Raw genomic sequence first — 15759 nt, forward strand, 5'->3', positions numbered from 1 at the left:
ATTAATGATGAAGTGCCGATGTAGTCGAGGTTGAGCACCTCTTCATCATTTCTCATAGTCCGACCAACAGATTTGATGGTCTGTTTGCGAAGCGGACAAAGGCCGCAGTTTGGCCATCCTTTTTTTCCACCTCTCTGCCGTCCCAATACAATTTTGAATTGCAACCAAGCGAAGAATTAACTAATAACCATCGACGGTTCCTGTATATATAGAGCAGCTAGTGAGCTATGTTGCACAGGAGCTGGTACAATATATCAATGCCGACGGCATTCTTGCTGACCGCCCTGCTCCTGGCGGCAGCGGCAGCCACCAACGAGGCGACAGGGAGCCTCGTCGTGACCCATGGCTGCGCGACGAGCTGCGGCGGCGTGGACATCCCCTACCCTTTCGGCATCGGCGGCGGCTGCTTCCGCAAGGGCTTCGAGATCGAGTGCATCAACAGCAGCCACGCTGTGCTCGCCGGCACGTCCATCCGGGTGATGCGCCTGTCGTCGGACCGGGCCGAGTCGCTGGTGATGCTCCCCATTGGATGGATGTGCTTTAACGCCTCCAGCCCCAGCGAAGCTTCGGATTTCAGCTACGCCGAGACGGAGATGAACAAGGACGGCGTGTACCGCATCTCCAACACGCACAACATGCTCGTCGTCCTCGGCTGTAACACCTTCGCCTACACCGCCAGCGGGAAGACGCAGGGCGGCACCGACGCCTACACCTACTACACCGGGTGCATGTCCTTCTGCAACAACTCGGCCAGCGCGCAGGACGGCCTCTGCGCCGGCGTCGGCTGCTGCCGCCTCGACATCCCGCCGGGCCTCACCGGCAACTACTTCAAGTTCCGCGCCTACAACCACTCCACCATGATGGACTACAGCCCCTGCGACTACGCCTTCCTCGTCGACAGGAACAACTACACCTTCCGCCGCTCCGACCTCCGCATGGACACCAACCGGACCTCGCCCGTGTGGCTCGACTGGGCCATCCGCGGCAACGGTTCCGTCGATATCACCGCCGGCGACGTGTTGTCGTGCACGCAGGCGCCCAAGACGGGTCAGTATGCCTGCGTCAGCGCGTACAGCGACTGCGTGGATTCCACCAATGGGCCTGGCTACAACTGCAAGTGCTCCGAAGGCTACGAGGGCAACGCCTACCTTGCCGACGGATGCACCAGTAAGTAGGAGTACTTTCTGTGAGATTCTATGAAATTCGTTGAATTTCGGTAATCTCAGTAGTCCCTGAAATATTTACCTTTCCACCAAATTATTTCAGTAGTATACAGGAATTTAAATATTTTCCATTTTTTCAAATATTTAATTGAATCCAATAGAGTAGTTCGGCCCTCTGAACGAAATGCAAACCGAAATTGATTTCGGTTGCTTGCTGGATTTTGTCTAAAACTGAAAGAGAAAACCGGTAGTACTGCTCCTACTAGTACGCTGTAGTTGTACACCCTCTGTTTTATACTGTGCTAACATGGTGACATTTTTTACTTAGCATTTAGTAACTTTGACCGTCAATCTTTGATTGAAATATGTACGAACAGATCAAATATGAAACTAGTATTTTTCTTGACAAATTTGATGGTGTAGTTTCCGGCCAATACATATGAAGATCTTTTTTTTTCTTGTTAATCAGTGCTCAAAATAGAAGTCTGACTGCATGTTTTCTAAGACACCGTTGTTATTAGAAATATGGTTTAAGGAGGTCGATCGATGCCCTAATGACTATTTTTGTGAATTTGCGCAACACAGATATAGATGAATGTGCACATCCAGCAAAGTATCCTTGCTACGGTATCTGCAAGGACACTCAAGGATCTTACCAATGCACCTGTCATCCAGGTTATGAGAGCGATGACCCAAGAACTGGACCCTGCGCTCCAAAGTTCCCACTTGTTGCACAGATTTCCATAGCTAACCTCAGGCAAACTACTTTGAATCTTTTGATTTTGCTAATTATCAGTTCCGCAAATATTTAATTTATCTACGTTCACTTAAAATAGACAACACAAATTAAGTAATCTTTATATGCAGCTCTTATTATATGTACTCCCCTTGTCCCAAAATTCTTGTCTTAGTATGTATCTAGACACGTTTTATACATTCCTATCTAGACAAATCTAAGACAAGAATTTTGGGATGGAGGTAATATTTTGTTATAGTTTAGTCCCTCCTAGAGTTATCTAGCTAGCTGAATGAGTGGGTAGATGTGAGGGGAGTGATGAGTATTGTTTGAGATCTACAAGTGACCTGACTTAACAAAGTTCGAGTCAACTGATGAACAAGAGCAGTTTTAAGAGGGACCATGTTAAAATTTGCCGATGAACAAACAATTCCCCACCGAGGGCCACAATCTTATAGTATCATGTAGGCTCTGAGATGCGAGTACATTCAATTCAGTATCTTACTTTTCTTTAAGTTAAATATATACAGTTACTCAAAGCAATGTGTAAACTTTAAAAATGAACTTACTGAATTTGTTAGCAGAACAATAATCAGGATATTTTTCATTAAAATATTTAGGTTTGCTTATTTGTCCATATATAGGTGTAATAGGTGGTACACTTGTCATCGCATTTGTGGCATTCATTATTATTATTCGAAAAGAGAAGCGGAAGACCAGAGAGTTTTATGAGAAAAATGGTGGTCTTACCTTGGAGAAAGCTAAAGTTATAAAGCTTTTCAAAAAGGAGGAGCTCAAGCCAATTTTGAAAAGTAGCAATTTAATTGGAAAAGGTGGCTTTGGTGAAGTTTACAAGGGGGTTGTTGATAACATACTAGTTGCAGTAAAGAAACCAATTAGTGGTAATGTGCTGGAGAACAAGCAATTTGCAAATGAAGTCATCATACAGTCTCAAGTCATCCACAAGAACATTGTTAAGCTTATAGGTTGTTGCCTAGAAGTGGATACCCCCATGCTAGTGTACGAGTTCATTTCCAAAGGAAGCTTGCATGACATTCTTCACGAGTCTGACAAGAGGGAGCCGCTCAACTTGGATGTGTGCCTAAGCATTGTTGTGGAATCGGCACATGGTCTAGCTTATATGCATTCCCAAGCCCATACCAAAATCTTGCACGGTAATGTTAAACCAGCCAATATACTTTTGGATGACAACTTTGTGCCAAAGATCTCAGACTTTGGCATATCGAGGTTGATTGCAATAGATAAGGAACACACTGCAAATGTCATTGGTGACATGACTTATATGGATCCAGTATACCTGCAAACAGGTCGACTGACTGAAAAAAGTGATGTCTACAGTTTTGGGGTTGTCATCTTAGAGGTCATTAGCAGGAAGAAGGCCACTCATTCCGACAATAACAGCTTAGTGACGAGTTTCCTTGAGTGTCATAAAGAAGGGAAGAAAGCAACTGAGTTGTTTGATAAGGAAATTGTCGTAGCAGGAGATTTGGAGCTTCTTGACACTCTGGCAGGTATTGCTGTGGAATGTCTTAACCTGGATGTGGATCAAAGACCATCAATGACAGATGTCGTGACGCGTCTTCTCACATTTAATAGATCCCGTGTGTTGTAACTTGGTCTCTGGGTTGAGTTTTAACACGTATGAATATTAATCATGCATCACACTTCTTTCCATTCCAAAGTCAGAGTGCATCTCCCGGTAAGATAGGTAACTATTGAGGTGTGATTTTTCTGTATTTGCTGTTGTGAGAAGTAGAGGAGGCCATCCTGAGTTTTTGAAATTTTGCAGTATTGTAGCAAGTAATTAACTGTGTGGTTTATGTGACCAAATTTCTGAATAACTAGATGAAACCCCACGTGTTGCTGTCGAAATTGAAGCCAAAAAACTTAAGCGAAAAACAATACAAATTGATAAGTTAATTAAGATAGCTTGTACGTTGAGAAACACAGACCTACATAATGCTATCGCCAACTGATTACTTGAACGTTTGTTTGTTAGTTTGCTCCTTGGATGTTGCCTACCCTGTCTTTTGCTTTTCTGGTTACGTATAATCTTGAGTGACATTCTGGGGTTGTTATCATGAGACGGATATACGTGTCTTCTCCTTTACCCCACCTCTCAATGTTGTATGACTAATCAACAACATGGGAAAAATATATTAGAAACTGCTATGATACTTAGTTAACATGGCATTCAATAATGGTGATAACAATGGAAATTTATACGATGCAATGAAGATAAAGGGCTTTCTTACACTTTTTTTAAAAGAGGGAGAGAACCTCAGCCTCTACAACGAGTGATGTACACAAACATATATTATTAATTATTTTTTCTTACATGAGCAACAATAGTTTTTTTCCCGCAAAAAACAGTCTTTAAATTAGAGGTTCAAAAATAATTGACTAAAAATAACATATTTAGAAACAACATGAGGGAGAAGGGATTATCCTTTGACTAAATTATAAAGATTACACCGGTCCATCTCACTTGCATCTTGATCATAAAAACTTCCGTCCTCTTCATGGCCCGCAACATATCATAGGAGGTGTCGATTCGTTGGTTGGTTGTCATCAAGGCTAATCTGTGATAATAGTATATATTATTCACTGATTTATGACCGGTGAATCGTGCCTCCCACGGATTCATCTCCTCTACAACTTATCTTGACCTCCCGCTCAGAATGGATCGCATATCCCATGGATTGATGCTTTTGCTGCTTGTCGGGAACTACAAGTGACTACTACTATGGATCGCCGCTCGCTCATTCGTTTGTCGCGACCTCACACAAATTGACCCCCTCATGAAGCGATCCTAGTCGCCCACCCAAATCAAACAAAGAGAAGTAGGTTGGTTTGGTCTGGGCATGAGAAGGGGGTCACATCTCGCCACACTAGATTTTAAGCACGAGAGTGGTAGTGGACCGTGATATTCACGGTTCCGGTCCAAAATATAGTTATTTTAGCATGAAATTTAGCGGGACCAAAAATATTTCTATAGAAAATCCAACTAATCCACACAATAGTTGTGCGAGTCGCGACTACGTTAGGTTGAGGTTTTTATTTTCATTTGAACTTTAGACCCGGAATCGGATTCGAAATATTTTAGCGGGAAAATACATCTAAGCGGTGCAACAAGGAGAACAACATTTGTGTGGAGCCCGAACACATAAGACACCGAGTTGACGGCTTCTATAAGTTTGGAGAGCGGCAGAACACTTTGTTATGTAAGTGGTTGCGTAATAGCTATAGCTTCATGTAATTCACGCATCTTCGTCCATGTCCGAATTCAACGTCAACTCTCAATCCGCGCCAATACAAGTATTTCATCTTGTTCTCCATTATTTTATGTGAAATAGACATCATAGTGTAGCAATACAAGTGGCAAATAAATATACTTGCTTTTTTTCAGTAACCACCATGTGCAAGAATATATAAAAAGTGCAAGAAGTGATGAAAGTGAAATGCAGATAAATACACATAAAATCATGGACCAAATTTGGGATGACAGCAGATGGAGAAGGCTACCCACATGTATATATGTGATCGGGGCGTCGCGGTTCTTCGTTCTCATGGACAATCAGGTGGCAACGACAGTGTACAGCGAAGAGAAACATGTCATTCCGCTCGCCGAATTTTGGCATGCAACCAGGAGCAGAATATTTTGACGGGAAATTTTGGCAAGGGAGCGAATATTCCAACAAGAAAGTTGGGTAGCAGGAGAGGGAGGAGTAGTAGGTGCTATGGGCAAGGTGGCGGGTAGAGTGAAGAGATGGCATAAAGAAGTTGTAGGAGAGTTGGAGGGGCGGCTCAAAAAGGCTCGATCTGACCTTGAAAGGCGTATGAAGGATCAAGTCTCTGAACATAAAGTTAGGGAGGAAGCAAGACTGCGGGGAGTGGTGCGCGACTTGGAGGATAAGAAGAACATCAAGGCGAAGCAACGTACCCACATAACCTGGATCAAGGACGGGAATAGGAGTACTCGATATTTTATGGCCTATGCATCAGCGAGGAAGAAGGCTAATAGAGTGAAGGAGTTGAAGAGGGAGGATGGATCCATGGTGAAGGAAGGAGAGGGTTTATCTGACTATGTCTGCTCTCTTTTTTCAGGAACTCTTCACCTCACATAGTGGTTCCAATTTGGCTGACCTTATTGAGAAAGTGGAGCCAAGGGTCACTACCGCCATGCAGGATATGCTTAATGCTGAATTTTCCCGAGAAGAAATCAAGGCCGCTCTTGATCATATCGGGGATCTCAAGGCCTCGGGACCGGACGGGATGCCGTCCATTATCTATAAGAAGCACTGGCACTTTATGGGGGACAAGATTGTAGACGAGGTCCTCGCCGTGTTGAATGGTGGTGAGATTCCATCAAGTTGGAATGATACAGTAGTTGTGCTCATACACCAAAGGTTAAGAACCCAAACAGGATTAAAGACCTACGGCCAATATCATCTCTATAGTTTGCTCTTTATTGATGGGTTGCTCCCTCGATGCCTCTTGTATGTCCTTGAGTTTGATGGAGATATACCTCACCACGCGTCATTTCTTCAGGTTGCCTCTAGTCGGGAGGACGCGAAGGCCCGATTAGGAAGGCTGAACTTATCTAACATGTCACTCTTCCCGGCAAAGATACCTTGAGATGATTTTCAGCCAAATTAACCTCCGAAGCTCTTTCATCTCGGGGAATACAAGTCGTTTAGTTACTCACGACACAAGAAAAAAGAAAAAATAGTCAAGAAAGTGCTCTCATCCAAAGAACATGCAAGGTGGCAGTAGTACTACATACCAGGAGGCTACCTTGGCCTAGGTGCGGGGTTCGCCACCGGATCAGACCCTGCCGGGGGAACGGACTTGGTGCCCAGGTCATCCCTAATAGAGCATCGACATCGATGGCCGACAGGAACGGCGGTTCCCTCGGGGATTTTGGAGCTACGAGCCTATGACTGGGTCGTGCTGCCTGCCGCCCCAGCAATGACGGCCATTAACGAGTACTCCCTCCGTCCGCTAGAAAGTGTGCATCTAGGTATTTCAAGACAAATTAACAAATTTTGCACAAACCCCCTTCCTCCCCTCATTTAAGCTACTAGCAGATGTGGTGCTGCTTCGATTCAAGTGTACAATTAATGCAAACATAAAGCAAAAAAGCAATCCAAACACCAGAAAGTACTTGGCGCCAGAGAGTTTAGCTCCACTTTCACTGTTCTCGCTACTTAAACTAGTAAGATAACAATAGTACTTGGCGCCAGAGAAATTAGAAGAGGCGCCATGTTTAAGAATTGGAACCCAAGTGTCTAACCCAGCCACAAAAAAGCAGCTCACATGAAGCAAACGGTACACCACAAATTCACTATCCATGGCCATGGACTTGAACATGAAGCAAAAGGGAAAACAAACTTTTGCCATCTTAAAAAGCAACAGGAAAATTTGCCATGTTGAAAAAGTAAAACTTCAGATTAGGCAAATTTGCATGTTAATTGTGAAAAAGGCACATGAATTTGCCATGGTATAATTAAGAACATACAAAAATACAATGCATTTTAAGTTGCCAAAAAAATGAGTATTATTAAAAAAATGGAAGTGTGATCTGGAAAAATAAAATTGCCATCTTAAACTTTAAAACTGCCATCCTCTAGGTAAAAAAATGTCGTGAATAAATAAAAAATTAGCATTTTCTTACAAAAAAACATAGAAACATAAATTCATAAATGCGATGCTCTGTAGTATGAAGATTGCCCTGCTACTTTATAAAATTGTCATTTCTCCAATTTATAAATTTACTATGATAAGTAAGCATGACATGCCAATAAAAATTAAAATGACATCCTCTTATTAATAAAACTGTCAACAATAATAAAAATTCCATGCTCTGAATAATTTTACCATCCTGATTATTATAATAAAACAGGAATGCTCCTAATAATAAAAACTACATGTTATTAATAAAAAAATGGCATGCTCTTTATCATAAAACTCACATCCTCTTGATAGTACAAATGCCATTTTACTAATTATTAAAATGACACACTCTTAATAAAACAAATGCCATGTGAGAAAGTAAAAAAAAATTCCAAAAAATGTTATGACTGCGTGATAAAATTTCCCAAAAAACTTGCCATGGGGGCATTCCGGAAAGACCTAAAACTTGCAATGCTACCTATGATAAAAATACACATGGCAAGTTTGAAATCTTCCCCTCTAAAAAATAGGGATTTTTATTTTCAAAATATGAAAATGGCATTTTAGAAGAAAAAAATCAAATGAAAAAATAATTTTTGAAAACTAATGTATCTGAGTGCATGTGTTCACAGACCGGCTTCAGCCCAAGTTGTTAGTGTGCATGGCGAGGGTCTGGTGTAGCATTTCAACCCACTCAAAAAAACCCAGTAAAAATGGTGTATCATTTCCGTATACCCGAATAATGACGCGTTCGGAAGGAAACCGGGCACCTGCACGGCTGCACGTAATTACGGAGTAGTAGCATTTTGCTTGGACCCGTAATGTTTTTGTGTGTGAATGACTTGGACCTGTTATGTAGTAATCTCTAACGTTCTGGATCCTGTACTCTGGCTTAATTTTGGTTAATGTTTTTTGATCTTAAAAAAACATTTTGGCGTGTGATAATCAATGTGGTTGACCGTGCACCTACGTGCTATAGGCCACAGTGCACAGGGCAGGGCGGTCCGAGAGAGAGCAGCACATACACATACTCGATCAAACCCACGGTCAGGCGCGTTCACACTAGACGGAAGTGGTGAGGCAGGCTCATTTACATCGGGCAGGCCGGAGTAAGTGCACCCAAGGATAGCGGGGTACTTCGAACTTTATTTCTTCTCCGCTAGCTACAGAGAGGGACGCAGAGTGAGCTCGACCGACCCAAGAGGCAACCCCGCGCGAGACTTTGGCGTTGACCGGCGCGCGCCGTCGTCTCCCCGTCCCCGGCGGCGAGCTCTGCTGGTTGCGATCTGAGGTTTGCTGTGCGTCTCCTTTCCTTCTTCATCCCCATTTTTGTTTCGAGGTACTACTTCGTTGGAGGGCGTTCGAGGTTCGTCTCGTGTCTTCGGGGTTTGGGCTCGGGGTGTTTTAAACACAGCACACAAAGAAGAAGTCTGGATCTGTTTTTATGGCCTCCGTGACTTCACTAGCTAGCTAGTATTTCACCGTGGTGCAGTGTCCTCACGCGCAGTTCAGAATGTCCATTCTTTTTCTTATACATCGCGCGGTGATTGTTGGATCTTGCTTCGTTTGTTCCATTGGTCTGCTTAAGATTGGAGGCTGCTTTAGTTACGTTGTTTTGTATTGTGTAAGCTGCGTGATAAGGTATTTGCGCTATTAATTTCATCATGCCACCATTCATGACCATCCACAGCCTAGATTGCCCTCAGCATTTCATCCTACGTAGCACTATATTTTTTTAGGGAAACGTAGCACTGTATTTTTGTTTTCATTTTTTTGAGAAACTTTATTTTTGTTTTCATATGAACGTAGACTATAGAGAGAAGAATTCGAAAAAAGAAAGACTACATATATATATATATATATAGAGAGAGAGAGAGAGAGAAGAGAGAGGAGAGAACGGTTTACTGGGACTGGGCCGTTCGCAGCCCACCTAAATTCGTACGTGGCCACCCATCGAGCCACCTCCCGGCCCGAGCCTTCCTTTTTTTTCCAGCCGCCGACCCGCTGGAGCAGATCGGGTCGTCTCCGGCGCCGTCGTCCTCCCCGCGCTGCCTCCCCCCGCCACTGGCACCAGCTCGACCTGATCTCCCTCTCGCTATCAATGCTGCACCTCCCTCCATGGTGCTCAACCGGCATCAGCTCGGTCTTCCTGCTTCCAGTAGCTCGCTCCGCGCCGGCCGGCTCCAGCGCGGACGGCGACGAGGTGGCGCTCCGTGCAGCACCTTCACCGTGCGCACGAACGTGGCGCTCGACGTCCTTGCAATTAGCGGCTTGTGTTGCATATATGCATTTTAGACGATGTTTTTGAGGATGTTACTTCCATTCTGCGGTCAGTCCTCTGCAATCTCATATGGACACATAGAGGAACAGAGAATTAAAGGTTGATTTCAAGAAAAGGCTAGTGTGCATTTGTAGATTTGCAGCTTGTAGCTTAGGTTTTCTTCATGGATGCATGGTTAGGGAAACAATGATGTGTACGTATATGCTTGGCACACTAATGTCTGAAAAAATCAGCATGAAGTGTTCAGATATATTGCTGAAGAGTTAGGTAGTCTGCTCCCGAGGAATTGTATGTTTCGTGGATGATTAGGCATTCTGCAATCATTTATACACAGAGAAAAGCTAGCAATTAAAGATTGACTTCCAACAAAGGCTAATGTGCATTTTAGATTTGCAGGTTGTAGTATTCAACAGTAGTAATGCACTTGCAGATCTACTTCATGGATGTATGGTTAGAGACAATGATGCATATATGCTTGACACACTAATGTCTGAAGAAATTAATGCAATGTTCAGACATATTGTTGAAGAATTAGGTTGTGTGCTACTGAGTAATTCTGTAATTGTATGTTTCTTGTATGATTAGGCGTTGTGCAACTTAACAATGGGTAACTTATAAACTTTGCAGTGCAATTTTACAATGAGTAACTTCTAGAGTTTATAGTGCTATTCTTGCGTAGGTAGACCGTGTAGTGACATCTGTGCTAATTAAACATGACACAAGTAGATCTAGTGGTATTTTGGAAATTGTTTTCTTGCTCATATCCATGGGAAAACAGTAGGAAATAGTAACACAATATCAGCTAGTCAGAACACAATAATAGTCCAGGGGTACCGTATTATAGACTTTTCATCAGACAACCTAGACCATAAGCTCAAACGACAGAAAACAAAAAGAATGACTGCATTTGTTTAGCTGCTTTTTTCCACTGCTATTCAGTGGGCAGTTAAGCTTAAGCCGTCTCCTTGAGCCGAAAATAAGTAGGCCTTAGTATGGCTGCGGGACATGTAGTTGGTAGAAAAAGTCCCAAATGCCCATGGGTGCTCGATGATGTTTCAGTCCTGATTCGGCACGGTTTATTGGGTTTTGTTATGACATATAGCACAAATCATATATTTGGCACATGTTTTTAATGGAAATGAACATTTTTTTATGAAGTGAAATGATGCAAAGAACAATGTTTTAATGTAGTTAAAAGCATTTAAAGGCGATACAAAATTATCTAAAGATGATTATATACAACCAATCTGTGTTACGCACACATTAAGAAATTGTTCGTAGACACTGGAGCAGATCAGAGAACAAGAGATTGCACACTTTGAAGAAATTGTTATCACACAAAATTAACTAGAATGTGGGATGCTGCTGGACTACTACATGCATATTGCTTTGTTCTTGAGTCATTTTATATATGTAAATTAATTTCTTATTGTCCACCATCGGCGGTTCCAGTATAAAGGAGTGAGCTACCGTTGCACATGCATGAGCAGGTACAGTATCAATGCCGACAGCATTCTTGCTGATGGCCCTACTCCTGGCGGCAGCTGCAGCGTCAGCCACCGCCGAGGCGGCAGGGAGCCTCGTGGTGACCCATGGCTGCGGCATGAGCTGCGGCGGAGTGGTCATCCCCTACCCTTTCGGCATCGGCGGCGGCTGCTTCCGCAAGGGCTTCGAGATTGAGTGCGTAAACAACGGCCGCCCTGTGCTCGCCGGCACGTCCATCCAGGTGGTGCACCTGTCGGCTGATCCGGCGGAGTCGCTGGTGTTGCTCCCCGTCGGGTGGATGTGCTACAACGCCTCGAACCCCAGCAAGGCCGCAGACTTCAGCTACGCCGAGACGGAGATGAACAAGGACGGCGTGTACCGCATCTCCAACACGCACAATGAGCTCGTCGTCCTCGGCTGCAACACCATGGCCTACACCGCCAGCGGGAAGACCGAGGGCGGTGGCGCGGCGTACCCGTACGCCTACTACACCGGGTGCATGTCCTACTGCAATGACTCGGCGAGCGCGCGGGACGGCCTCTGTGCCGGCGTCGGGTGCTGCCGCGTCGACATCCCGCCGGGCCTCACCGGCAACTACTTCGAGTTCCATGCCTACAATCACTCCACCATGATGGACTACAGCCCCTGCGACTACGCCTTCCTCGTCGACAGGAACAACTACACCTTCCGCCGCTCCGACCTCCTCATGGACACCAACCGGACCTCGCCCGTGTGGCTCGACTGGGCCATCCGCGGCGACGTATTATCGTGCACGCAGGCGGCCAAGACGGGTCAGTCCGCCTGCGTTAGCGCGCACAGCGACTGCGTGGATTCCACCAATGGGCCGGGCTACAACTGCAAGTGCTCCAAAGGCTACGATGGCAACGCCTACCTTGCCGACGGATGCACCAGTAAGTAGTACTTTCTGTGAGATTCTATGAAATTCCTTGAATTTCAGTAATCTCAGTAGTCCCTGAAATATTTACATTTCCACCAAATTATTTCAGTAATTTCAGTAGTATACAGGAATTCAAATATTTTCCATTTTTTATAAAATATTTAATTGAATCCAATAGAGTAGTTCGGCCCTCTGAACGAAATGCAAACCGGAATCACCGAAATTCACTGAATTTCGGTGATTTCGGTTGCTGCTGAAATTTTCCTGAAACTCAAAGTGAAAACCAATAGTACTCCTACTATAGTACGTATGTTCTAGTTGTACACCCTCTGTTTTATACTGTGTTAACATGGTGACATTTTTTACTTCGCATTTAGAAACTTTGACCGTCAATCTTTGTATGAAATATGTACGAACAAATCAAATATGAAACTAGTATTTTTCTTGACAAATCTGATGGTATAGTTTCCAGCCAATACATATGAAGATCTTTTTTTCTTGCTAATCAGTGCTCAAAATAGAAATCTGGCTGCATGTTTTCTAAGACACCATTGTTGTTAGAAATAAGGTTTTAAGCAGTCGATCGATGCCCTAATGATGATTTTTGTGAATTTGCGCAACACAGATATAGATGAATGTGCACATCCGGTGAAGTATCCTTGCTACGGTGTCTGCAAGGACACTCAAGGATCTTACCAATGCACCTGTCATCCAGGTTACGAGAGCGATGACCCAAGAACTGAACAATGCGTTCCAAAGTTCCCACTTGCTGCACAGATTTCCACAGGTAACCTCAGGCAAACTACTTTGAATGTTTTGATTTTGCTAATTATCAGTTCCGCAAATATTTAATTTCTCTACGTTCACTTCAAGTAGACAAAACAAATTGTGCAATCTTAATATGTAGCTCTTTTTATATGTATTTTGTTATAGTTTAGTGCCTCCTAGAGTTAACTAGCTGAATGGGTGGGTGGGTGTAAGGGGAGTGACGATTACTGTTTGAGACCTACAAGTGACCAGAATATATTTAACAAAGTTTCAGTCAACTGGTGAACAAATAATTCCCCCGCCGAGGGACACAATCTTATACTGTATCATGTAGGATCCGAGACGCGGGTACATTCAATTTCAGCATCTTACCTTTCTTTATCAGGAATTACTTATTAAAGTATTTAAGTTTGCTTCTTTGTCCATATATAGGTGCAATAGGTGGTGCACTTGTCATCGCATTTACGGCATTTGTCATTATTATTCGGAAAGAGAAGCGGAAGACCAAAGAGTTCTATGAGAAAAATGGTGGTCTTACCTTAGAGAAAGCTAAAGTTATAAAGCTTTTCAAAAAGGAGGAGCTCAAGCCAGTTTTAAAGATTAGCAATTTAATTGGAAAAGGTGGCTTTGGTGAAGTTTACAAGGGGGTTGTTGATGACATACTAGTCGCAGTAAAGAAACCAATTAGTGGTAATGTGCTGGAGAACAAGCAATTTGCAAATGAAGTCATCATCCAATCCCAAGTCATCCACAAGAACATTGTTAGGCTCATAGGTTGTTGCCTAGAAGTGGATACCCCCATGCTAGTGTACGAGTTCATTTCCAAAGGAAGTTTGCATGACATTCTTCACAGGGTTGACAACAAGGAGCCTCTCAACTTGGATGTGCGTCTAAGCATTGTTGCAGAATCAGCACATGGTCTAGCTTATATGCATTCACAGGCCCATACCAAAATCCTGCACGGTGATGTTAAACCAGCAAATATACTTTTGGATGACAGCTTTGTGCCAAAGATCTCTGACTTTGGCATATCAAGGTTGATTGCAATAGACAAGGAACACACTGCAAATGTCATTGGTGACATGACTTATATGGACCCAGTATACCTACAAACAGGCCTATTGACTGAAAAAAGTGATGTCTACAGTTTCGGGGTTGTCATCTTAGAGGTCATTAGCAGGAAGAAGGCCACTCATTCTGACAACAACAGCTTGGTGACGAGTTTCCTCGAGTGCCACAAAGAGAAGAAGAAAGCAACCGAGTTGTTTGATAAGGAAATTGCAACCACAGGAAATTTGGAGCTTCTTGACACACTAGCAGGGATTGCTGTGGGATGTCTCAACCTTGATGTGGATCAAAGGCCATCAATGACAGACGTTGTGGCGCGCCTTCTCACATTGAATCGATCACGTATGGTGTAACTTGGTTTGCGGAGTTGAGTTTTAGCAACATGTATGAACCTTTATTGTGCATCACATTTATTCCCATTCCAAAGTCGAAGTGCATCTTCAAGTAAGATATGCAACTTTCGATGTGTGAACCTTCACTTATTGTATTTGCTGCTCTGAGAGGTAGGGGTTTCAGAGAACTTGTAGTACGAATGTAGCAAGTAATCGTGTGTTTTATGTGACCAAATGTATGGATTAATTAATTAAATTCATGTGTGATGTTGCGATTTGCTCTTGCTCCTGGAAACCTCAACGGGCTCGCCATGAAACAGTGCATTCCATGGCAATATCTAGGGGTGATCGTAAGAATTCAGAGATCTGCTAGAGTATTCTCAAGCATGAAATTCTTTTTCTTGACCATACGTTTCCAATTCAAGGGTTCCTTGTGATTATGCACTAGAGTGATTTGCAAGGGTGTATCATGCTGTATACTGATACCGGAGGAAGCTCGTCGTCGTCGTCGCTAGCTAGCCAGCGTTGAGAAACTCGGAGCAACGTTGAAAGCAGAACCAAAGCTGCTTTGAGGGAGAGAGACCGACAGAAAACCAGGCTTCCTCGCCATCAAAACAACAAGTTGAACAAATCATTTTGTATGTATGCAGTTCCAGTCTTTTGCTCTAGGTTCAAGTTTATGAATACTGCAGATTTGCAAACAACGCAATTTGACAGGTTGAACCGTCGGGCTGCAATTGTTTCCTTCTTAAAGATGTTTTTTTCTCAATCAGAGCAGCTGGCTTATGGAGTCGCTGGAGTGTTGCGACTCGTTGTAATCAGCTGTAACTGATGTGGCCTCATAATGTTCCTCATCTCTTATAAGTAGATATATGGCTTAATGGATAATTCTGCATGGCCACCACATTACCTGATGAGCACTGGGTTGAATTTAGTTTTAGAGTGAGTGACAGGAACAAGTATCTCCATTGACCGCTCAACTCTCTGCCTCTTTCAGTAAACTCCAGTATGTGGCACTGGCCTGGTAAATTCCTCCAAAATAATTGAAAATAAAATAAAATAAACACATCACAAGTACATAACCTAGGTGATAAAAATGATCATGAACGGAAAAACAAACACTACAACGCACCCAAGCTCAATCGAACTGAAACAATGTGATAACTGATAATACATGTTGCAACAAAGTAATGATGATTACGGCATTCCAAGACTGAACAGACCAGCAATAAGCATGCAAGTACGCTGGACATTCAAACAGGAGAGAAAAATCAGTCAACACAATAATGGTGCTTCAAGTTTTCCATGGGCTGTGAGTAAAAACGGCTGCA

At 43.3% G+C, this 15759-nt stretch overlaps 2 protein-coding genes across 2 annotated transcripts; both read left to right on the forward strand.

Annotated features, from left to right (window-relative positions):
• Positions 1-257: 257 nt before the first annotated feature.
• LOC125532695 (wall-associated receptor kinase 2-like) lies at positions 258-3532 on the forward strand. The gene is made up of 3 exons (XM_048696651.1): positions 258-1167; positions 1749-1905; positions 2539-3532. Exons 1-3 carry the CDS (start codon positions 258-260, stop codon positions 3530-3532), a joined length of 2061 nt encoding a protein of 686 aa, XP_048552608.1.
• Positions 3533-9572: 6040 nt separating this feature from the next.
• On the forward strand, positions 9573-14725 carry LOC125546332 (wall-associated receptor kinase 2-like). Its single transcript, XM_048710581.1, has 3 exons — positions 9573-12273; positions 12886-13047; positions 13461-14725. Exons 1-3 carry the CDS (start codon positions 11379-11381, stop codon positions 14447-14449), a joined length of 2046 nt encoding a protein of 681 aa, XP_048566538.1. The 5' UTR covers positions 9573-11378; the 3' UTR covers positions 14450-14725.
• The last annotated feature ends 1034 nt before the right edge of the window (positions 14726-15759 follow it).

Source organism: Triticum urartu, chromosome 1 (assembly GCF_003073215.2).
Source record: "Triticum urartu cultivar G1812 chromosome 1, Tu2.1, whole genome shotgun sequence".
In the NCBI taxonomy this organism is placed as follows: domain Eukaryota; kingdom Viridiplantae; phylum Streptophyta; class Magnoliopsida; order Poales; family Poaceae; genus Triticum; species Triticum urartu.